Genomic DNA, 25,088 nt, shown 5'->3' with positions numbered 1-25,088 from the left:
TGATTGTGGATTAGTTCTTCATTTTTCGATCTCAGGATTATATTCTTCAAGCTTGCCTTCGCCTCACTGAATCTTAGATCTTGTTAGCATTCAAATCTGCAATACTAGCCACACAAGAGCTCTGATACCAAACTTGATCTGATTAGGATCTAGGACGATTACAGAGGAATGCTTAACATAATTACACAAGTTAATTCAAAGCTTTAATTAAACAAATTAACATAATTGAAATGCTTAAATGACCAAAGAATAATAAGGTAATGAACTGAAAGAAAGAAAGTACAGAGATAGAAGACAAAACACAATTGATAACGAAGTTCGTCCGAGCGGACTACGTCTCCGAGTCCCTCTCCAATAAAGTGACCGATCCGATTATCTCAAAAAAAAAAACAATTACAAGTGTTTGAAAATCATTCCCTCCAAGCACAATAGCAGCATTATTCTCTAATGTGCAGGAACAATCACAAAGTCTCCAAGAACGTACTCTCCTTCTCATCACCTAATTGCCTACCAAAAGCCTAATACCCCTTTTTATACATGAAATTAGCCAAAAAAAGGCTATAACCACTAATTAAAAAGATAATCCCTTTCAACTAATTGAATCTTCGTAATAAACCCTTTACTGTTTTATGGATTTGATTTTACTCCATAAGTAGGGGTTGTTTTAACCATATACCCTTATTTAACTAAGGATAGGCGGATTGAGTATTGGTTAAATTAATATTAGCCCAAAGGAAATTTAAGCAGTGTAAATAGCGCAACGGTTATGTAACATTTTGGGAGGACGATGGTCAAGGTTCAACCTCCGTCGGCCTCCATTCTCTCTTTGGGCAGTTTGTTATCAGCTAAAGTAAAGTTCTTTCTAAGTGAAAGTAAATTGCATGTGTGGCGTTGCGGCAAAGGTGGTTGGTTTAGTTATGGAGATCACGGGTTCGAATCTATACTTGGAAACTTTTTGGTAACTGTTGTAACATTATTTTTGGTGGAAAGCATATCCACCCGGATCATTGGTAACTGTTGTAACATTATTTTTGGTGGAAAGCATATCCACCCGGATCATTGTGGGAGAAGAGGAATTCAGAGCTTTAGAAGATGCGTCCTTCGTCAAGACATCTGGAAGTGGTTTCGTGATTGTTCATGATATAGTTCGAGCAAGAGGTGGAAAGATGTCAGACCAAGAGGGAAACAGAATCACGGAGCCTGAGACATTATCAGAATGTTTGAAAAATGAAGAGGTATGTCAATAGTTACAATGTATATTGTCAATATTATGAAAGTGCATTTCTTATTCACAATGTCTGATTTATTTTCCTGCAGAAACTAAAAAAATTGAAAGGGGTCCTTTTCAATGAAGAATATGGGCAGCCTCCCATCGAAATTACTGAAACTCATCTAAATTGTATGAGCGATTCGTTGAAGTTACTGGCTTTTAAAGGATCTCAAATAATATTCAGGCAAAAATGTCATAAACCATTTAAACAGCTCAGATACCTCGGAATTCCAAGTGACGTTACTGATTTACCAATGGAGTTTGCGAAACTTGGGCGTCTCACAAAATACAGAGGCCCATTGACACAAGGCATGAGTATGTATGAGGTAGGTTTTCCCTCTTCAAACCATATTTATCATTCAATTCGCTTTCATTAGATTGTATATTCTTTTTTAAGACACATGACATCCGTTCTCATAATTGTTGTGCATTTCATGTAGCTTCCTCCAAGCCTGTGCAGCATGCACATTATAGGTTCTTATGAGAATGAAGTTGCATATTCTAAAGCTCCTCCCAGAGCCGCTCCAGCTTCTTCACTTGTGAAATTGTTCCTTTATGACATGCAAAGGTTACCACATGGATTAGAGAAGTTAACAAAATTACAGAAATTATATTTAGTGCAATGCAAGCAATTGAGGGAAATTCCTTCTACGTTGCTAAATTTCAACAATTTACAAGTGTTGCGTATAAGTGAATGCCATGAATTGAGAGAATTGCCTTCGGACTTTGGGCAACAAGGCAATTTGATATCATTGGATTTAAGCGGATGCTCTAAATTAGGTGTATTGCCTTCCAGCTTTGAGGATCTCATTTCCTTAAAAAAGTTGAAATTGAAACGTTGTTCAAGTTTGCAAAGTTTGCCTTCAAACTTTGGGCAGCTCAAAATTTTGGAAGAGTTAAATTTAGGTTGCTGTTCTAAGTTAGAGGAATGGCCAACAAGCTTTGGAGATCTCCAAAAGATGAAGAAATTAGTTTTGGTAGGCTGTTCTTCAAAATTAAAAGAGACTGTACCTCATAATATTAGACAAAATTGTTCTATCATTTTTGATTAACTAATGTATTCAATGATTTACCATTCAATTGTTATTTTCAGACATGGATTTCCAGCTTTCTAATTAAATTTCTCAATCAAAACTTACTTTGAATTGTATTTGATTTATTTTAGAAGTTATTTTATTTTGCCTTTTAATTTAAAGAAGTTGAAAAGATAAATATGTTAAAAAGGTTGAAGATAAATATAAAGAAAAGATGTATCTAACTCTTAATTTAAAGATATGATACAAATATTGATGATTTATAAAATCAATTTATTACTATATAAAAAACTAAATAATTTTGATGTATAAACTATCCCTCAAATCTGTGCAGACTAAAACTTTATGTGAGTCAATCCTTTAATTTGCAATCAATCTTAACAGTTTTAACCAGACATAACAATTAGGAATATTTAAAAATGCCTTTACTATGTTTCATGTTCTTGATGCAGGAGTATTGCACCCAACAGTCAATGAAGCTGTACATTTTCTTAACCACGGATTTGTTTTAGTTTTGAAATCTGCTAATCTTTTCTTTTTTAGATTCATTCGCCTATTCCAGCCACATTGATGGATTTAAGTTGGATTTTGAAGATTAAATTCACTGTTTTAATAGTTTTGACATCTAATGCACCTATTTTCGACACTCAAAACAGATTTCATCGCCATGAATTTAATCACAAGAAGGTGGCATTATATATAAACGGTCAAAGGATAAGTATACAAAATGATCATTCGAGTATCATAAAGTTGTGAATCATCAAGGAGACCTACCAATATGCACTAAAGACTGAGGAGAATTATTAAGGAAACAATAAGGTTCGACTAGAATCAAATAAAGAATTATGGTAGAAAGACATCCCACTAAGGATTTTAAAGCGGAAATATACACAGTCAAGAGAAGGTACAAACCAATACTAGTAAAAAATTTTTAAAAATTCATGACGCAGCAAGAATGAACTACTCAATGAAAGGAGAAGGTGGATATAATCCAAGAGGGACTACATTTGATCCATAAAGTAGCTAAACGATCATAAATACAACACAAAACAATAGTTGAAGAAATAAATCCTAAAATGATCTTACTTCAAAAAATAAAATGAGAAATTTTATTTAAATTTGTGTAAAAAAAAAAAAGAATGCATAATTCCTAACGATAAAGAGAACATTGCTAAAATTAGCAAGAATAAACATTGAACTCATGCAACAAAGGATTGTTTTTAGGATTGTAAGGAAATAGGTAAGTGTTGCAAGGACATAATGATAATGAAAACATAGAACATTTAGCTTCTCTTTAGATGATAATAAGCTAAGGTTAAGAAGATTAGCTCACCCAAATCCTTATTAAGTTTCTTGTTTGAAAAGAGCTCATCAAATAATAGGGAACTAATAATGCTTAGTGAGTTTTCAAAGCAGTACTTATGAAGGCAAGGTGTGATGTGACATTATATCCATAGACACTTGCCACATACTTTTGGAAAGATTGTTGAAAGGAAGTGTAGTGTAATAAATTGATGGCCTTGAAATTTTCACATTAAGTTTGGACCTGTTAATCTTCTTTCAAAGTTTTTCATGAGACATTTTGGCTAAGGGTTGGTACCTTCCTTTGTTTTTCGGCCAACTCTCTCGGTCATTCACGTGCACGTCACGTGGTGTCGTGGAGTTTCTCTAAGTGGCTCGCTTTTCTCGCCTTGTGTTGAGATAACGCAGAGCTACCAAGTGGCGTAGGTTTTTTCCTCGACGTATGTTTTCTGGCCCCACCATCTTCCGTGTGCTGGCATTGACACTTGGTGTCTTCTTGTTGCATGTTCTAGTTACCTTTTCGCATTCGACTTGGGGTCTCCTCCAAGTTACCACGTGTCCTCTTTGGTGATTCATGGACCAGAATGTTGTTGGCGTCATGATTTTCTTGTTTAGCAGGTGCAAGGGTCACCATGACGTGGTTAGAATAACAACATCCAAGGTCTTTTTCACTTTTTCAATTGCATGCATCTTTGTGAGCGCCACGTGGGGAGATTCTTCATCAGGAGTGGTTTCTGAGATTTTTCTAGTGCTTTCATGTTATTTTTTGAGGGCCAAAGGCTATTTATAGGCCTTCTTTACTCTTTTTTAGGGGTTCTGACTTTTGCGAGAAATTATTAGATTTTGGCTCTGTGAAGAAGCCTTTATGTTAATTAAGTTTTGTGAATGATAGACATATTAGATTGTGCCTATGACCTTTATGGTTGTTTTATTTGAAGCTTAATAGATTAACTTTTGTGTTATATTCGAATTTAGTAACTTCTATGATATTTGTTGTGAGACTCTAAGAATTAAACTATGTCGTATAACTTGTTATATGTTGGATGAATAGTGAATGCCATATTATGATAAATGAGTCTTGTTTAATTATCTTCTCAAATTGTATTAGAAATGTAGATTGTTGAATGGGCCTTAAAACTACATGTATCTGGGTTTTATGTGCTACAAATATTCTAGAAATATCCTAGTAATGCATTGCCTAATTAGTGTATCTTTTAAGTTTTCTTCTTCCTCTTTTCTCTCCCCAATTGTATGAAGAGACAGCTTCTCAAACCCAAAGGTTATTCAGTGAATCTCACGCAAAGGTCCCCCATCACTAAATTTCCCATAAGATTGTTAATGTTTAATGCAAAGTAGTCAACGGTTTTTTTTCTGCCATGCCCAGTGGGACCTAATTTTGAACAAGCCTAAGAAAAATTTATGAGCCATAGACTTGTTACCAAGATTCAAACAGCTTCAAACCTCATTTTGCTTCTACCACTCCTAGTAAATGTCCATTCCTCCGCAGCTACTTCTTCTTAGAATTCACCTATTATCCCTGTGGTACCTGTTCTTGTAGTAATGGCTCAAGTTCCTCTAAAAACTTTCATGACTTGGAATAGTGGTATTCCCCTCATTCCTCCCGTTCCACCCACAATATGGGGTCCAATTCCCTCCTTTGCACTAAAACTTGTCCCTAATTTCACTGGAGAAGGTTCCAAGATGCCAGGAGAACACCTACAAGAGGTGGTTGATGTTTGCATTGTCCATAATATTACATAGCAAAATGTAGCTTTGAGATTGCTTGCAGCTTCATTTAAAGGAAGAGCTTTAGATTGGTATAGATCTCTTGCTTCTAATTCTATAACTGATTGAGACCAGCTAGGCAACCAGTTCTTTGAGAGATTTTCTAACAAGGCAGATAGATCATCTCTAATGCACCAGTTGATTATGATCAGAAGGGCTCCACATGAAGCAGTGACAAAATTCAATATGAGGTTTCAAAGGACCTAACAGAGGATACTGTTGTCTGCTCATCCTCCTGCAAATATTGCATTTGTTTTTTATCTGAAAGATTTCAATTTGGATATATCTATGATGATCCAATCTCTTGGAGGAAGCATTCTCCCGAATGCGTATGACTTGGCATTTCGAGCATAAAACAATCTAATTGATGCTGAAAAGCTTGCACCATGACTGCTCATGCCGGTCTTCCCTGAAATATCAAATCAAGTTCTTGAGCCAGCCATGCCTAGCACATCTGCACCCTAATCCATATATTTTACCCCTGATCCCAACAAGCTAGTACGTCCTCTTCATCTCTAGCTTTAGAAATCAATGATATGAAAAAAATTTTGAGATCTTTTTCCAATGAGATCATTAATTTGAAAAGATCCAAAATCCCCTCTACTAGACCTCCCTTCCAGCAAAATTTCCAAGGGAATAGACCCCCATATCACCAAAACCCATATATGAATAACCGAGCTTCCTCAAGTCAGTCAAATGGCCAGATACTTCCAGTGCCCAATTTGCTGCAAACCGTCTATCCTAGTACCAATAAATAATTGACTATAGGACAGAATAATCTAGTGGATGACACCAACTCTTGGTGTTTACCATTTAACAATGCCCATGCCCCAAGAAATTGTCCAAGAGGTAATTTGCAACAAAAAATTGCAGATCAATGAAGTCAAGGTGCTACCTTAGATGATTCAGTTTATGCTTCCCCGGGCATGGACAATGTAGCCCTCATCGCTCAGATGCAAGGTATGTTGATGGAGCAAGAAATGGAGATAGCTCTAAATCATGCTTTATTCTCTTCGATGGAAGATGAGGATGTCGTACTCACAAACGACACAATTGCATCAAGCTCGGGAGCTCCTCAAATGCAGTCAGACTACAACCTTTGGTCAAAAAGATGATTCACAGGAGAGCATATAGGCGCCAAGGGAGGTTAAGTTCAGAAAAGGCTCCTGAACAACTCGCAATTGCTATCGCATATCAAAGGAAGGATTTTATCCCCTATAAGCCGAGAGAAGCAAAAGTATATGTGCCATCACTATTGGACATGGTGGAGCAGCTAAAGAGAGCAATGACTAATGTCTCCTAGTGGGATATCCTTAGCCTCCTAGAGCAAAAGAATCGCTTAAAAGAAGCTCTAGTAGAGGTGGAGAGACCTGTCAACAAGAATGTTGCCAGTTCTTCATGGGCTAATGAGAAAATCTCTACGACCTCCGCAATGCAATCACACTTGCTAGTTGTATTGATAAATGTGTCCACACCACCTAGATCCCAAGTGGAAGGTAAGCCTAGACCAAACCCTTTCTATTTGACCCTCGTTGTAGGGGACAAGTTGTTGCATAATACTATGATAGACTCTAGTGCTAGCACTACTGTCATGCTGAAGAAAATTACTAAGGTTTTGAACATACAATATGAGCCTCTAAGTAGGGGTGTTATGCAACTGGATGGAAACAAAGTTCAGACCGTGGGTCTTAATAAAAGTCTTTCGCTGACACTGTTTGCATATCCTAGTGTCACCATATCCCAAGAAGTAGTAGTTATTGATATCCCCCCTATTTTTGGCCTTTGTCTCTCCCATGACTTTACCGCTAAGATAGGAGGCTACCTATCTCTAGATTGGTTCCACCTCATCCTCTGGACCCAACATGGTACTAGACTCAAAATTATTTCAAAGCCCCTACATACCGAGCATCTAGATGATCAAACTATGATTGACTTTGAACCCACCCATACCTCCATCTCTAATGAGGAGAGAAGAGTTGTAGAGCTTCTAGAGGATGAAGAGGTGACTGGTGATATTACACTAGAGAAAGAAGTTTTCCTTAATGAATTCATAAATTTTGATCCATATTCCAATTACCATGCTATAGGTCTTGGTAGCTATTGTATTTTTTATGAAGATCGAATTATCCCAAAATTGACTAAGGAGCCACTAACCAAGGAGGAGTTGTCTTCCACGCTCTAGACCTTGCAGTTTGATGGTGCCAGATGCAAGGTAGGTTCAGGCACTAGAATTTTCCTTACATCACATTCCAGTGAACAAGTTGTGTGGTCTTTCTACCTGCAGTTCGCTTGCTCCAACAATGAAGCAGAATATGAGGGGCTCATCCAAGGCTTGAGTTGAACAGACCGGATGGGAATAAAATAGTTGAAGGTATTGGGAGATTTTGAGTTGATAGTGCACCAAGTCTGAAGAATATCAAGAGCCAAACACATCCCTATGAAGTTCTATAGACACAGGACATGGGATTTGATCGAAAGCTTTGATTCCTTCAACATCCAGAGAATTCCTGGAAAGGAAGATGCAGCCGCTAATTAGATGGCCACTATTGGGTCACAATTTGACCTTGCTGCATATTTTCTTACTAACCCTCAGGCGGTCTACATGGTTGTTCGACCAGTTATTCGAGACAATGACACCCACTGGCGAGTTTTTGAGAGTGACAAACAAATTGCTTTGTTCATCCAAAACTCCTAAGAGTTTGCTGATCAAATGCAGCCTAAAGTAAAGGAGGCTTATGGGGATCAAAACATTTAACTGAAATCCAATAATCTCCCAAATGGGTTGATCACTCTAGAGAATTTATTTGATCATGATGATGCTAAAAATGACAAACGAAAATTCACAGCCGATAAGGGTGACTACACTTAAATGTCAATAGGAAATGGGAGAACACTCAATGTTGGAAAGGGAGTTTCCCCAAAAGACCAAGAAAGGTTGGCTCACTATTGTGATGAATACATGAGTGTGATCACATGGTCATATGAGGATTTGAAAGGTTATAACTCTAGCATCATCCAAAATACCATTGAACTGGATGATGGTGCCAAGCTAGTCCAATGGAAGCAGAGGCCTGTCAATCCAAAGATTGAGACTCTCATGGCACAAGAGTTGAAGAATTTAATATAGTCCAAGATTGTCTACCCCATCAAGCATAGTACATGGGTATCAAATTTGATACCAGTCAGGAAAAAGAATGGGGATATCGAGCTCTATATGGATTTTTGTGATTTAAATCAAGATTCTCTGAAAGACCACTATCCTTTGCCACTAATGGAATAGTTATTAAGCATTGTGGCTGGGTCGAAAAAATTTTCAATGCTGGATGGATTCTCAGGCTATAACCAAGTGTTAGTCAAGCCAGAAGACCAACATAAGACCATGTTCATCACCAAATGGGATACGTTTGCTTATCAAAAAATGTTGTTTGGATTTTCAAACGTAGGTGCAACCTTTAAGACGGCTATGGACTTGGCTTTTAAGGAGCTAATGAATAAAACTATCCTCATCTACTTGGATGAATTGACTATGTCTTTAAAACACAAAGAAGATCATTTTGATCATCTTGAGCTAGTCTTCCAAAAGTGCTTGGAATTTAGGATTTCATTGAACCCAAAGAAATGCATCTTCAAAGTCCCACAAAGGAAATTATTGGGACATGTAGTGTCCAAAGAAGGAGTCTTGATTGATCCAGATCGTGTGAAGGCAATAAAGAAGCTCCCTCTTCTTGTCAACAAGAAGGACGTTCAGTCATTCCTGGGCAAGGTCAATTTTGTTAGTCTTTTCATCTCGGACTTCACCGAAATGGTAAGACCAATCACGCTAATGCTTAAAAGGGACACACATTTTAAATGGACTCCTGAAGAAAAAGAGGCATTTGATAAAATCAAGGATGCCATCTCATCACCTTTCATCCTCTCAAATCCTGACATGTCTAGGGATTTCATAATGTATGTTTTCTTTAGCAATTACAACATTGTTTTGGTGTTAACCCAGATAGATGTAGATCAAAAGGATGAGAACCAAATAGCCTTCCATTCCAAAAAATTAAAGGAGTATGAGGCTAAGTACAAATTTATTGAAAAGAAAGCTCTGGCCATTGTCAAAGGCCTTAAAAAAATTTGGCATTTCATTGCCTACAATAAGACTAGTGTGAATGTCACTCATCCTTCAGTCAAAGATTATATAATGGAAGATGACATTACAGAGAAAAGGGAAAACAGGCTTACAAAGATCTTAAAGTATGACATTGATTTCAGGCCTAATAAGGTAATCCACGGAAAGGGCCTCTACAAATACATAGCCCAAGAGTCTAGCCCTCAAGAAGCTGAGACTAGTGCAGAGGAAGTTGTGATGGTCGCCTCTGAGATGAAGAAAGCATCCTAGATCAAGAACTGAAAACATTTCATGGAGACTAGGATCTTCCCAACTAACGTCCCCCCTGAAAAGAAGAGATTCTACAAGATGCAAAATAGTGGGTACCGCCTTGTTGAAGGAGTTCTTTTTAAGAGAAATTTCGATGGGATCCTACTTTGCTCCATAGACAAAGACCAAGCCCATAAGATCTTACATGAATTCCATCATGCACTCTCAGGGGGGCACTATTCGATGCAAACCACTATCATGAAGATTACCCGTGTTGGGTATTTCTAGCCCTTGATGTTTAAAGGCGCACATGCTCTGGTGAGAGAATGTAAGGAATGTCAATATTACAGTGGTAGGCACAAGAATGCAACAATGCAACTGGTGCAGGGCACACATCACTCCAAGCAAGCAATTTTGATTTGTTTAAGTTTTTTTGTGTGGTCTTTCAAGTTGTAATAATGGACCAACCATTTGGGCCTCAATTGAGCCATGGTTGAGTTGACCAAGATTTGATATGTTTAGGATATTATTAAGTATAGGAAGTTGTAATGTTGATGTTGATCACAGGTGTAGTACTCTAAATCAGAGTCATCATGTAATAGGGGTCTAATGTATTGTTTTTAGGTCTTGTAGGTTGCTTAGAGGGCCTTTGGAAGCCTTGTAATACACTTGAATGCAAAGTTGCATCCTAAGTGACAAAAAATATAAAAGTTGCATTTTTGGATGTTGGCGTTGAAAATTTGGTTCAACCAACTGAATCATGAGCATATAAGCCAAAAACAACTTCATTGTACGGGTTGGAGGATGTGGAATATGAAAGCAAGTTTTTGTTGCAAGAATAAAATTTGTCTTTTCACCGTTTTGACAGTTTTCTTTGTTTTTGGTTGCATTGTATGGTCCAATATGGAATTGTCAGTAGAATCTCATTGTAGGGCATGAGAGTTTGTTGAATATTCTTTCCAAAAAGTTAGATTAGCAAGTTTGTGTTTGGTTGCAGAGGGGTATGTGTAGGATCATAGTGTGCCAAAACAAGCCCTTAGGTGGCAATGAAATTTCAAAAAATCAAAGTTTTGCAACTTGACATAAAAAATTGAATAAGTTATGAACATTATTTTTAAAATATGTAAGAAGAGAATCTATAGAAAATTGAATGCAGTTTCTAAGCTACTAGTTGTTTTTTGAAAAAAAAAATTCTATTTGATAAAAATTTCAAATTTCAATGCAATGGTACAAAATTTTCAAGAAAAAGATAAGAAGTAGGTGTATGTCTGACCACCCTAATCACAATCAAATTATAATATTTTTTTATAAGATTTATAATATAAGTATTAGACTCATGTCCGAATGTGACACATATTTTTGTATAATTTTTTATAGAGTAAATCATTATTAATGAATTTTTTACTAGAGCTTTTCAGAAATTCAAAAACTCCTACGTCTGACCACCTTAACTTCGTCAAAACCTTATGAAATTTAATTTTTTTTAATTTTTCCCTATAGTAAACAAAGCATAGGATGTGATGCATGTTTCAGATTCAAAAAATGTTATGCGGTTTGAAAGTTATGAGTGTTTTTCAATCAGTCTATCAATTAGGACTTTTATCCAGTGAACCACGGGGACACGTCCCCCCCATTTTTGGGCGCGTCCCCCCGTCAGAGACGTCTCGGGGACGCGGGGACGGGGACGCGACGTCCCCCGCCGTCCCGCCACTGCCACCCAAACTCCGCCGGGACGGGGAGACGTCCCCGACGCGGAGACGTCTGGGCGTCTCCTGGGGGACGTCTGGGCGTCTCCTGGGGGACGTCTGGGCGTCTCCGTGGGAGATGCCTGGGCGTCCCCCCGTCCCTCAAGAGACGCCCAGACGTCTCTCGAGGGACGGGGGGACGCCCAAGCGTCTCCCGCATTCGCACGGGATAAAAAGCGCAGTTTTCATTTTTTTTTTTAATTTTTATGACATGTGCTTTTTGGGGGGGGTTAAGGGGTAACCCTAATTGGAAGTGGGCCCCACCCCACCCCCCAAAACAACACAAAAACATGTTTAGTTTGGATTTCACTCTCATTATGCAAAACTGATTTTTTTTCCAGCAGCTTGAAGAGGAGGAACAGCTTGAAGAAGATTGATTGAAGGGGTGAGAAAAGTGACTACAAGTGTGATAGGAGCTAGAAGAAGCAAGAAGAAGAGGAAGAAGAAGATTCTTCTACATTTTGGAGAGATTTTTCAAGCACAAGGTAGGGTTTTTCAACTTCTTCTTGTTTTTTTTTTGTTTTACTTTCTGATTTTCATTGTTCTATGTCATTTTTGGTTTTTTTAATTTTTTTTCCCTATTCATCTTAAGACTCAAAATGAGGTTTGATGTTGAATCTTGAGGGCAAAATGATTCATCATTTTGCCCTCAAGATTCAACATCAAATATCATTTTGAGATGAATAGGAAAAAAAATTTAAAAATTTAAAAATATATTGTTAAACAAGGCTGATTTTATTTTTATTTTTATTTTTATTTTGTGAAATGCAGTGTCAATTTGAAAATTTCACAATGAGCTCCTAAGGCACGAGTCAAGATAACATGGAAATCCATTCTCATAGTGAGAATGATTCAGAATATGAACCTGGAAATGAGGGGGGTGACCATGGGGCTGATCCTGGAGCCCAATCTAGTTCTATGGCAAGTGCAGCAGCTAGTACAGGTTGCCCTTCAGAGTTGTTGGCACCATATGCTAGGGGTCATTTTGATCCTAAGTCTCCTCTAAAACAGTTTGCTTCACAAATATCAGTACAAGGCACTGCATCACATTCAAGTGGGGGAACAAGGAAGTGGAAGTGCAATATTTGTGACAGAGAATGGTTCGGTAGCATTAGCAGGGTGAATGCACACTTTCTATTTTGGAGAGGAAAAGGCGTGAAACATTGTAAGTTTTTGGAGGAACCCAAAAATATACAGTACAGAATTGAGTTTAACAAGCTTTGGGGGGTTCCAGATGACACAAATATTTCAATGCCTACTACTTTGTCTGCTAGGGCATCACTTCACGACAGCCGGAATGTGCCAGTGCCACATACTTATCATGCTTCGCAGGCGGGAGGAATGATGTTTGGATCTCCATCTACTTCCACTTCTACTGTTGCCAAGACTGGGAAACGTAATTTGCATACACCACAGAGCAACCCCATTGCTGATATGTTTAATGTGCAGCTGAGAGATGAGATAGATGAATCCATTGGCAATTTCTTCTTTGCCAATGGCATTCCATTTCATGTTTCACGGTCTCCTTATTATAGGAAGATGATAGATATGGTGGCCAAGGGAGGACCATCTTATGTGCCACCAGGGGAGACGAAAATGAGGACCTCGATCTTGGATAAAAGCTATTCCAAGATCAATATTTTGATGGAGAAGATGAAGGCATGTTGGGTGGCATTGGGGTGCAGCATAGTTATGGATGGGTGGACGAACATTAGCCATCGTCCACTCATCAACATCATGGTCACATGTGTAGAGGGCCCATACTTCCTTAGAGCAGTTGATTGTACAGGGCATCGTAAAGATGCTGATTTCCAGTTTCAGGTCCTCAGGGAGGCTATTGAGGAGGTTGGGCCACAAAATGTGGTCCAAGTAGTGACAGATGCAGCATATGTGTGTAGAGAAGCAGGGAGACTCGTTGAGGCAGCCTATAGACACATTTGGTGGACCCCATGTTGTGTGCATGCCATGAACAATGCACTCAAGGACATGGGGAAGATTGACTGGATTAGAGGAGTGGTCACTGATGCGAGAGATGTGCAGATGTTTATCTGCAACCACCACATTTCACATGCACTATTCAGGACCTTCGCGAAGAAGGAGTTCTTGAAACCAGTTGAGACTAGATATGCATCCTATTTCATTCTCTTGGAGAGAATGATTGAGTTGCAAGAGGCATTGCAACTCATGGTTATGACTAATGAGTGGAATAGGTGGGCTGAGGCCAAGATAGAGCAGGGGAGAAGGGTGAAGGAGATAGTGAAGAGTGATGTGTTTTGGACTGATACGAAATACATTGTCTCCATCATTTCTCCAGTATTCCAGGTGATCAGATATGGGGATGGGGATGCACCTAACCTTGGAGAGGTGTATGAGTGCATTGACTCTATGCTTGGCCAGATGAGGGCTGCTGTGCGAGTGAAGGACCCCTCTCTAGCATTCTACAATGAGCAAATCCGGCCTATCATTCAGAGTAGATGGGACAAGTTGAACACTCCTTTGCATATGGCTGCCTTTGCCTTGAATCCTAAGTGGTACAAGGCTAGACCGGGTAGAACGACACCGATTGAGGATGATGAGGTGAAGGCAGGTTTCTTTAGGTGCATAGAGAAGATGTTTGATTCCAGAGATGCCGACACAATACGCACTGAGTGGGGAAGATTTGCCACTCTTAGAGGTTATTCAGATGCAGCAAAGATGGATATAGACATTATGGCACAGGAGGACCCACTTTTGTGGTGGAAATGTCATGGCCCGAAATCTTTGACCACCACTCTAGCCATCCGTCTGCTATCCCAGGTTTCCAGTTCTTCAGCTGCTGAGAGGAACTGGTCTACATATAGCTTCATCCACTCTCTTAAGAGGAACAGACTTACCTCTAAGAGAGCAGAGAAGCTTGTGGCTGTACATAGTGCTTTGCGTCTCATTGACCGCAAGACACTTATGTACAAGGAGAGTCCAGCGGCACGATGGGATGTAGAGCCAGAGGAGCCTTCACAGATTGATGAGGATGATCCTACCACTTCAGATGCAGGGCTAGTTGGTGTGAGCTTGAGGGACCTTGATCCTCAGGAGTCCAACAGTTCCAGTGAGGAGGAGTTTGCAGATGATTAGAGGCCTCCATTAGCTATAGTTTGAGTTTTCACTTTTCAGTTTTGTCATTTTGTATTTGACTCATCTCTTTTGTAATGCTATTGCTACACGTATTTGTATTTGGCTACTCATTGTAATGATGAATCATGTAATCATCTTTATTATTATAGACTTTGCAATGGCATCAGATATTCATATTTTTCGTTTTCCTTTTTCGATATTCATATGATAGAAATGAGAAATCTCCAATTTGACAATTTCATTTGTCAAATTTTATTTACTTTTAGTTTTAGCAATTAGCAATTAGTTACGTATCACTAATCTAAGTAATCTTGGTATTTCCTATAGTTTCATTTGAAATCTAATTCTTATACTGTTATACTGTTATACATCTTTTCAAAACTAGTTTTTCAAGTACTATATGTATATATATGAGCACCACCACCCCGCCACCCCCCCGCCGCCATCCCCCCGCCGTCCCCAAATTTAGGCCCTTGGTCCCCCCGTCCCCGAGACGCGTCCCCCTCGTCCCCCCGTCCCCCCGTCCCGAACGCCCGTGGAACACTGCTTTTATCAGAATTCAATTAGAAAATAAATAATAATTATTTATTAAAGTCAAAATAAGACAAACCTTATATTGTTGGAAAGTTGAGAATGTCCTTAAAAAACCCTTTTCGTTTTATCAATTTTGGCTATAAAAAATGTCGTCAACCACCAGCGTAAAGTCTAGAAAATCAAGGAATACTGAAAAACACGTTTTTTTAGTTGACTTTCCAGGCTTGTCACTTCCAAGCCAAATCCCAAAGCAAACCCAAACCAAAATATGGAGGGAAAAATTTATGTTTTAAAATCAGATATCGGATAAAATCGGATATCGGATTTTATTAGATAAAATCGGATATCCGATTTTTGAAAAAATAAAAAAATATATTTTAGTAAATTGGGCATAACTTTTGCATTTTATATCAAAATTTTGATTTTTTATAGGTGTTGGAAAGGTAATTAAGAGCTCTATGATATGGAATAGGTATATTTTCAATTATTTGTTTTAAAAAATAATTATAATTCATTTAAATTCATCCTTCATTTTTAAAACATAAAAAACTCATGACTTTTTCATATGATTTCCCTATTGCATGAATTTTTGTAACAATCATCTCAAAATAAACTAAATAAGTGATTAATTAATAATAGAAAATTTATGAATTTTATTGAGTTCGATAAATTTTGATAAACCATGTTATCTATGTTTGTTCCTTTCTCCATCTCTCTCTCCTAAACCTATCACACCACCTATTTGTTTCTTCCTCCCTCTCTTTTGTCCATATTTATACATCTCTCTCTAGACCTATATCTCTAACTATTAATGAATACCTCATTAAATCTCTCAAGCTCTACAAGGTGCTTATATTTCTACCTCTTCATAATTTCCTCCTCTATGTCACTCTCTCTTCCCTAAGATCTAGACTAGTCTCTCTGCATTTCATTCTCATCTCTAGCAACAAAATTCAGAGGGGACAAGGAGAGGTGTAGGGAAGTATCAAAAAAGGAGAGGGGGAGAGAGGTGAGAAGGAGAGATTAATTGGGGGGAAGAGAGAGTTTGAGAGAGAGAGAGAGAGAGCTATAGGTAATTAGGTGGAAGGCAAAGAGAGAGAGGGAGGGGGTGATTGGGATGAAGAGAGAATGAGAGGGAGAGTTTGAGATTATTAGGGGGTAGGAGGAGAGGGGGAGAGGGGAAAGTATCAACAAAGAGAGAAGAGATATGGGGACAGAGGTGAAGAGAGACATAGAGAGTAATTAGGGGGTAGGTAGAGAGGGAGAGGGAAGTATCTATAAACCCATAGGAGGAGAGAGGTGATCGAGGGTAATTGAGGAAAAGAAATAATGTGAGAGAGAATATGGTGTCCTAAAGGGTCATATTGTGTCTCATGAACCTTTAGGACACCATATGACACCTTAGGACACCGTATGATGTTGTTATAAGTCTTATGGTGTCCTAAGGGGTCATATGGTGTCATTACAAGTCGTATGGTGTGTTAAGGGGTCATATGGTATCCTATGACCCCTTAGGACACCATATGACCCCTTAGGTATTGTTAGGGGTCATATTGTGTCCGAACGGGTCATATGGTGTTGTTGGGGGTTGTATGGTGTGCTAAGAGGTCACATTGTGTCCTAAGGGGTCACAAGACATCGTATGACCCCTTAGACACCATATGATCCATTACGTTTTGTTAGGGCTCATACTATGTCCTAAGAGGTCATATGGTGTCCCATGACCCTTTAGGACACCATATGACCCCTTAGGACATCATATGTTGTCATTATGGGTCTTATGGTGTCCTAAGGGGTCATATGGTGTCCTAAAACCCCTTAGGACATTATATGACCCCTTAGGATACCATACAATACCTTGGGACACCATATGGTATCACAAGGAGTCGTATGGTGTCCTATGAACCCTTACGACAATATATGACCCATTAGGTGTCATCAAGGGTCTTATTATGTCCTAATGGGTCGTATTACCCCTTAGGACACCATATGCTTGAAGACAATATGGTACTATGGGTCGTATGGTGTCCTATGACACCTTAGGACACCATATGACCCCTTAGGATACCATTTAGTGTTGTTATGTGTCGTATGGTGTCCTATGACCCCTTAACTGTCATTAGGGTTATTTTATGTCCTAAGGGATCGTATTGTGTCCTAAGGGGTCATACAGTGTCCTATGACCCCTTAGGACACTATATGATGTCGTTAGTGGTCATATTATATCCTAAGGGGTCATATTGTGTCTTATAACCCCTTAGGACACCACATGGTGTCGTTATGGGTCGTATGGTCTTCTAAGGGGTCATATGGTCTTCTATGACCCCTTAGGACACCAATTTTATGTTGTTATGGGCCGTATGGTCTCCTAAGGGGTCATATGGTGTCCTATGACCCCTTAGGACACCATATGGTTTCATTATGCATCGTATGGTTTCCTGAGGGGTCATATGGTGTTCTATGACCCCTTAGGACACCATATGGTGTCATTAAGGGTGGTTTGGTGTGCTAAGGGGTCATATGGTGTCCTATGACCGTTTATAACACCATATGACCCCTTAGGCATCATTAGGTGTCATTTTGTGTCGTTAGGGGTCATATGATGTCCTATGACCCCTTAGGACATAATATGACCCCTTAGGTGTTTTTAGGGGTCATATTGTGTCCTAACGGGTCATATAGTGTCCTACGACACCTTAGGACACCATATGGTGTCATTTGGGATTGTATGGTGCGCTAAGGGGTCATATTGTGTCCTAAAGATTCCTAGGACATCATATAACCTCTTAGGACACCATATCGTGTCGTTATGGGTCTTCTTATGTTCTAAGGGGTTATATGGTGTTCTAAGGGGTCATATGGTTTTATATGACACCTTAGGACACCATATGGTGTTGTAAAGGGTCGTATGGTGTTCTAAGGGGTTATATGGTGTTCTATGCGGTCATATGGTTTTGTATGACCCCTTAGCACACTATATAATGGTGTTAGGGGTCATATTATGTCCTAAGGGGTCATATTGTGTCTTATGACCCCTTAGGACACCACATTGTGTCGTTATATGTCGTATGGTGTTCTAAGGGTTCATATGGTATTCTATGACCCTCTAGGACATCATATTATGTTTTTATGGGTCATATGGTCTCCTAAGGAGTCATATAGTGTCCTATGACCGCTTAGAACATCATATGACCCCTTAGGACACCATATGGTGTCATTATGTGTTGTATGGTGTCCTAAGGGGTCATATGGTGTTATATGACCCCTTAGCACACCATATGATCCCTTAAGACACCATATGGTGTCGTTAGGGGTCGTATGGAGTGCTAAGGGGTCATATGGTGTCCTATGACCCCTTAGCACACAATATGACCCCTTACTACACCATAAAGTGTCCTTAGGGGTCATATGGTGTCCTATGACCCCTTGCAAAATAATATGACCCCTTAGGTGTTGTTAGGGGTCATATTATGTCCTAATAGGTTATATGGTGTCCTACAACCCCTTAGGACACCATATGGTGTCGTTAGGGGTTGTATGGTGTGCTAAAGGGTCATATTTTGTTCTAAAGGTTCCTAGGACATCATATAACCCCTTAGGAGACCATATGACCCCTTAGGTATCGTTAGGGGTCATATTGTGTCCTAAGGAGTCATATGGTGTCTGATGACACCATATCGTGTGGTTATGGGTCTTCTTGTGTTCTAAGGGGTCATGTGGTGTTATATGACCCATTAGGATACCATATGACCCTTAGGAAACCATATGGTGTCGTAAAGGGTGGTATGGTGTCGCAAGGGGTCATATGGTATCCTAAGGGGTCATATGGTGTCCTATGACCCCTTAGGACACTATATGACGTTGTTAGGGGTCATATTATGTCCTAAGGGGTAATATTATGTCTTATGACCCCTTAAGACACCACATGGTATCGTTATGGGTCGTATGGTGTTTTAAAAGGTCATATGGTGTTCTATTACCCTTTAAGACACCATATTATGTTGTTATGGGTTGTATAGTCCTCTAAGGGGTCATATGGTGTCCTATGACACCTTAGGACACCATATAGTGTCATTATGTATCGAATGGTGTCCTAAGGGGTCATATGGTGTTCAATGACCCCTTAGGACACCATATGACTCCTCAAGACACCATATGGTGTCATTAGGGGTCATATGGTGTGCTAAGGGGTCAAATGGTGTCCTATGACCCCTTAAGACACCACATGGTGTCGTTATGGGTTGTATGGTGTTCTAAGGGGTCATATGGTGTTCTATGACCCTCTAAGACACCATATTATGTTGTTATGGGTTGTATGGTCCTCTAAGGGGTCATATGGTGTCCTATGACCCCTTAGGACACCATATAGTGTCATTATGCATCGTATGGTGTCCTAAGGGGTCATATGGTGTTCTATGACCCCTTAGCACACCATATGACTCCTTAGGACACCATATGGTGTCATTAGGGGTCATATGGTGTGCTAAGGGGTCAAATGGTGTCCTATGACCCCTTAAGACACCACATGGTGTCATTATGGGTCGTATAGTGTTCTAAGGTGTCATATGGTGTTCTATGACCCTCTAAGACACCATATTATGTTATTATGGGTTGTATGGTCCTCTAAGGGGTCATAGAACACCATATAGTGTCATTATGCATCGTATGGTGTCCTAAGGGGTCATATGGTGTTCTATGACCCCTTAGGACATCATATGACTCCTTAGGACACCATGTGGTGTCATTAGGGGTCATATGGTGTGCTAAGGGGTCAAATGGTGTCCCATGACCCCTTAGGTATCGTTAGGTGTCATTTTGTGTCGTTAGGGGTCATATTGTGTCCCATGACCCCTTAGCACACAATATGACCCCTTAAGACACCATATAGTGTCGTCAGGTGTCATATGGTGTCCTATAACCCCTTACGACACAATATGACCCCTTAGGTGTTGTTAGGGGTCATATTATCTCCTAACGAGTTATATGGTGTCCTACAACCCCTTAGGACATCATATGGTGTTGTTAGGGGTTGTATGGTGTGCTAAAGGGTCATATTTTGTTCTAAAGGTTCTTAGGACATCATATAACTCCTGAGGACACCATATTACCCCTTAGGTATCGTTAGGGGTCATATTGTGTCCTAAGGAGTCATATGGTGTCTGATGACACCATATGACCCCTTAGGACACCATATCGTGTGGTTATGGGTCTTCTTGTGTTCTAAGGGGTCATATGGTGTTATATGACCCATTAGGATACCATATGACCCCTTAGGAAACCATATGGTGTCGTAAAGGGTGGTATGGTGTCGCAAGGGGTCGCATGGTGTCCTAAGGGGTCATATGGTGTCCTATGACCCCTTAGGACACTATATGATGTTGTTAGGGGTCATATTATGTCCTAAGGGGTAATATTATGTCTTACGACCCCTTAAGACACCACATGGTGTTGTTATGGGTCGTATGGTGTTCTAAAAGGTCATATGGTGTTCTATTACCCTCTAAGACACCATATTATGTTGTTATGGGTTATATAGTCCTCTAAGGGGTCATCTGGTGTCCTATGACCCCTTAGGACACCATATAGTGTCATTATATATCGAATGGTGTCCTAAGGGGTCATGTGGTGTTCAATGACCCCTTATGACACCATATGACTCCTTAGGACACCATATGACTCCTTAGGACACCATATGGTGTCATTAGGGGTCATATGGTGTGCTAAGGGTTCAAATGGTGTCCTATGACCCCTTAAGACACCACATGGTGTCATTATGGGTCGTATGGTGTTCTAAGGGGTCATATGGTGTTCTATGACCCTCTAAGACACCATATTATGTTGCTATGGGTTGTATGGTCCTCTAAGGGGTCATATGGTGTCGTATGACCACTTAGGACACCATATAGTGTCATTATGCATCGCATGGTGTCCTAAGGGGTCATATGGTGTTCTATGACCCCTTAGGACACCATATGACTCCTTAGGACACCATATGGTGTCATTAGGGGTCATATGGTGTGCTAAGGGGTCAAATGGTGTCCTATGACCCCTTAAGACACCGAATGGTGTCATTATTGGTCGTATGGTGTTCTAAGGTGTCATATGGTGTTCTATGACCCTCTAAGACACCATATTATGTTATTATGGGTTGTATGGTCCTCTAAGAGGTCATATGGTGTCCTATGACCCCTTAGGACACCATATAGTGTCATTATGCATCGTATGGTGTCCTAAGGGGTCATATGGTGTTCTATGACCCCTTAGAACACCATATGGTGTCATTAGGGGTCATATAGTGTGCTAAGGGGTCAAATGGTGTCCTATGACCCCTTATAACACCATATGACCCCTTAGGTATCGTTAGGTGTCATTTTGTGTCGTTAGGGGTCATATGGTGTCCTATGACCCCTTAGGACACAATATGACCCCTTAAGACACCATATAGTGTCGTTAGGGGTCATATGGTGTCCTATGACCCCTTACGTGTTGTTAGGGGTCATATTGTGTCCTAACGGGTCATATGGTGTCCTACGACCCCTTGGGACACCATATGGTGTTGTTAGGGGTTGTATGGTGTGCTAAGGGGTCATATTATGTCCTAAAGGTTCCTAGGACACCATATAACCCCTTAGGACACCATATGACCCCTTTGGTATCGTTAGGGGTCATATTGTGTCCTAAGGGGTCATATGGTGTCTCCTGACACCATATGACCCCTTAGGACACCATATCATGTTGTTATAGCTCTTCTTGTGTTATAAGGGGTCATATTGTGTTATATGACCCCTTAGGATATGATATGACCCCTTAGGTGTTGTTAAGGGTCATATTGTGTCCTAACAAGTTATATGGTGCCTAATGACCCCTTAAGACACCATATGGTGTCATTAGGGCTTGTATGGTATGCTAAGGGGTCATATTGTGTACTAAAGGTTCCTAGGACATCATCTAACCCCTTAGGAAACCATATGACCCCTTAGGTATCGTTAGGGGTCATATTGTTTCCTAAGGGGTCATACGATGTCTCATGACACCATATGACCCCTTAGGACACCATATCATGTTGTTATGGGTCTTCTTGTGTTCTAAGGGGTCATATGGTGTTATATGACCCCTTAGGACACCATATGACCCCTTAGGACACCATATGGTGTCGTAAAGGGTGGTATGATGTCCTATGGTGTCCTAAGGGGTCATATGGTGTCCTATGACCCATTGGGACACTATATGATGTCGTTAGGGGTCATATTATGTACTAAGGGGTAATATTATGTCTTATGACCCCTTCAGACACTAGATGGCATCGTTATGGGTCGTATGGTGTTCTATGACCCTCTAGGACACCATATTATGTTGTTATGGGTCATATGGTCTCCTAAGGGGTCATATGGTGTCATTTGACCCCTTAGGACACCATATAGTATCAGTATGCATTGTATGGTGCCCTAAGGGGTCATATGGTGTTCTATGACCCCTTAGGACACCATATGGTGTCATTAGGGGTTGTATGGTGTGCTAAGGTGTCATATGGTGTCCTATGACCCCTTAGGTATCGTTAGGTGTCATTTTGTATCATTACAGGTCATATGGTCTCCTATGAACCCTTAGGACACAATATGATTCGTTAAGACACCATATAGTGTCGTTAGGGGTCATATGGTGTCCTGTGACCCCTTAGGACACACTATGACCCCTTAGGTGTTGTTAGGGGTCATATTGTGTTGTAACAGGTCATATGGTGTCCTACGATCCCTTAGGACACCATATGGTGTCATTAGGGGTTGTATGGTGTGCTAAGGGGTCATATTATGTCCTAAAGGTTCCTAGGACATCATATAACCTCTTAGGACACCATATGACCCCTTATGTATCGTTAGTGGTCATATTGTGTCCTAAGGGGTCATATGGTGTCTTCTAACACCATATGACCTCTAAGGACACCATATCGTGTCGTTATGGGTCTTCTTGTGTTATAAGGGGTCATATGGTGTTATATGACCCCTTAGGACACCATATGGTGTCGTAAGGGATTGTATGGTGTTATAAGGGGTCATATGGTGTCCTATGACCCCTTATGACACTATATGACCCTTAGGTGTCGCCATGGGTCGTATTGTGTCCTAATTGGTCATATGACATTCTTTGACCCCTTAACACACCATATGACCCCTTGGGACACTATATGGTGCTATGGATCATATGGTGTCCTAAGGGGTCATAGGGTGTCCTATGACCCCTTAGGACATAATATGACCCTTTAGGATGCCACATTGTGTCATTAGGGGTTGTATGGTGTCCTAAGGGGTCATTTGGTGTCTTATGACCCCTTAGGACACCATATGGTGTCATTAGGGGTCTTATTGTGTCTTAAGGGGTCATATGGTGTTTTATGACCCCTTATGACACCATATGACCCCTTAGGAGACCATATGGTGTTGTTAGGGGTCATATTGTGTCCTAAGGGGTCATATGATGTTCTATGACCCCTTAGGACACGATATAACCCCTTAGGAGACCATATATACTAATTTTCAAATAAGGAGAGATATAAAGGTGAAGAGAGATGAAGAACTAAAGAGAGGGAAAAGAACTAAAAGACAAGGACATAAATAGAGATATATATATTAAGGAGTATGAAGTGAGAGAGAGAAAAACTAAAGGACAAGGATGGATAGAAAGAGGTAGACATATCTAGATATTGAAAAGGAGAGAGGAAGATAGAGATAAAACAAGAAGATAAAGGGAGAGGGAGGTGAATAGATATAGAGAAAGAGAGACGTAAAGACAAAGATAAATATATGAAGAGATGGAGAAAAATGGACAGAGAGGGGTAAAGAGAGAGATAAAAAAAGGAAGAGATAGAGAGATATAAAGGAAGAGAAATATCGATAGATAGAGATACATAGATAGTGCAAGAGAGTGAGAAAGAGAGATAGAGATTATAGATAGGGATAGATAGAGAGGGAGAGAGAAAAAGAGGAAGATATAGAGATATAGAAAGGCACTATAGAGAAGGATGTGGGGAGAGAGCAAAAGATATATAAAGATCGAGTAAATAAAGAGATAAAAGTAGAGAAAGGGAAAGATACTTTAAGAGAGCGATAGAGGAAGAGACAGAGAAGTAGATTAATCATGTATAGAGGAATATATATAAAGATAGATGAACATATAAAAAGAGATATTGATAGGGAAAGAGATGGAGATGTGAAGATGGGGATAGAGATAGATATGGATAGAACATGATAGAGAGAGTAAGATAAATGGAGGGAGAGATGGAGTGAATAAGTGAGATTTAGAGATAATGAAATATAAATATACATGAAGATAGATCTATAGGGATATAGAGAGAGAGGGGACAAGATAGGGACAGAAAGGAGGTGATAGAGACAAGTAATATATAAGTATAGGTAGGATAAGGTAAAGGAGGGAGATAAATAGAGAGAAGAGAGATTATTAGAGAGAAATATAGAAATAAGGAGTGACAATGATGGAGTGGGAGAGGAAGAGATATGAATAAAAAGATGGAGATATATGCAGAGATGCATGTAACTTGGGAATTTATTTATCTACATGGAATCAGAAAATAAGTGACATAAGTAGAGAACAAAGATATATATAAAATATATTATATAAGTACAGATGACAAGTGATAGATAAAGGAGGTGATAGGAAAAAAAAATGAGACTTTGTATGCAAAATTTGTGAGTATTTAAAGTTTTAAAATTGAAGGACTAAATTTAAATGATTATAATTAATTTTTTGTCTATAAAATAATAAAACTACCTCATCCATTTGATAGGTCTATGAATTACCTTTCCAACACCTATAAAAAATCAAAATTTCGATAAGAAACGCAAAAGTTATGGCCATTTTACTAAACTGTATTTTTTATGTTGATAAAATCGGATATCCGACTTGAAAAGTATGATATCACACTAGTGACA

The 25,088-nt window shown here is 39.5% G+C and overlaps 1 protein-coding gene across 1 annotated transcript; it reads left to right on the top strand.

The window, feature by feature from the left end:
• The first annotated feature begins 787 nt into the window (after positions 1 to 787).
• LOC131050007 (disease resistance protein TAO1-like) lies at positions 788 to 2,322 on the top strand. The gene is made up of 4 exons (XM_057984132.1): positions 788 to 902; positions 991 to 1,235; positions 1,318 to 1,596; positions 1,711 to 2,322. The coding sequence occupies exons 1-4, from the start codon at positions 788 to 790 to the stop codon at positions 2,320 to 2,322; spliced, it is 1,251 nt and encodes a 416-aa protein (XP_057840115.1).
• The last annotated feature ends 22,766 nt before the right edge of the window (positions 2,323 to 25,088 follow it).

The sequence above is a fragment of the Cryptomeria japonica genome, chromosome 4 (assembly GCF_030272615.1).
Source record: "Cryptomeria japonica chromosome 4, Sugi_1.0, whole genome shotgun sequence".
Lineage (NCBI taxonomy): Eukaryota > Viridiplantae > Streptophyta > Pinopsida > Cupressales > Cupressaceae > Cryptomeria > Cryptomeria japonica.
The sequence above is the reverse complement of the archived record's forward strand: the minus strand, read 5'-3'. Positions and strand labels throughout refer to the sequence as shown.

Coding starts and splice junctions, on each gene's coding strand:
- LOC131050007 (XM_057984132.1), top strand. CDS start 788: ATGGTCAAGGTTCAACCTCCGTCGGCCTCCATTCTCTCTTTGGGCAGT. Junction 1,236..1,317: donor AATGTTTGAAAAATGAAGAG/GTATGTCAATAG, acceptor ATTTTCCTGCAG/AAACTAAAAAAATTGAAAGG. Junction 1,597..1,710: donor AAGGCATGAGTATGTATGAG/GTAGGTTTTCCC, acceptor CATTTCATGTAG/CTTCCTCCAAGCCTGTGCAG.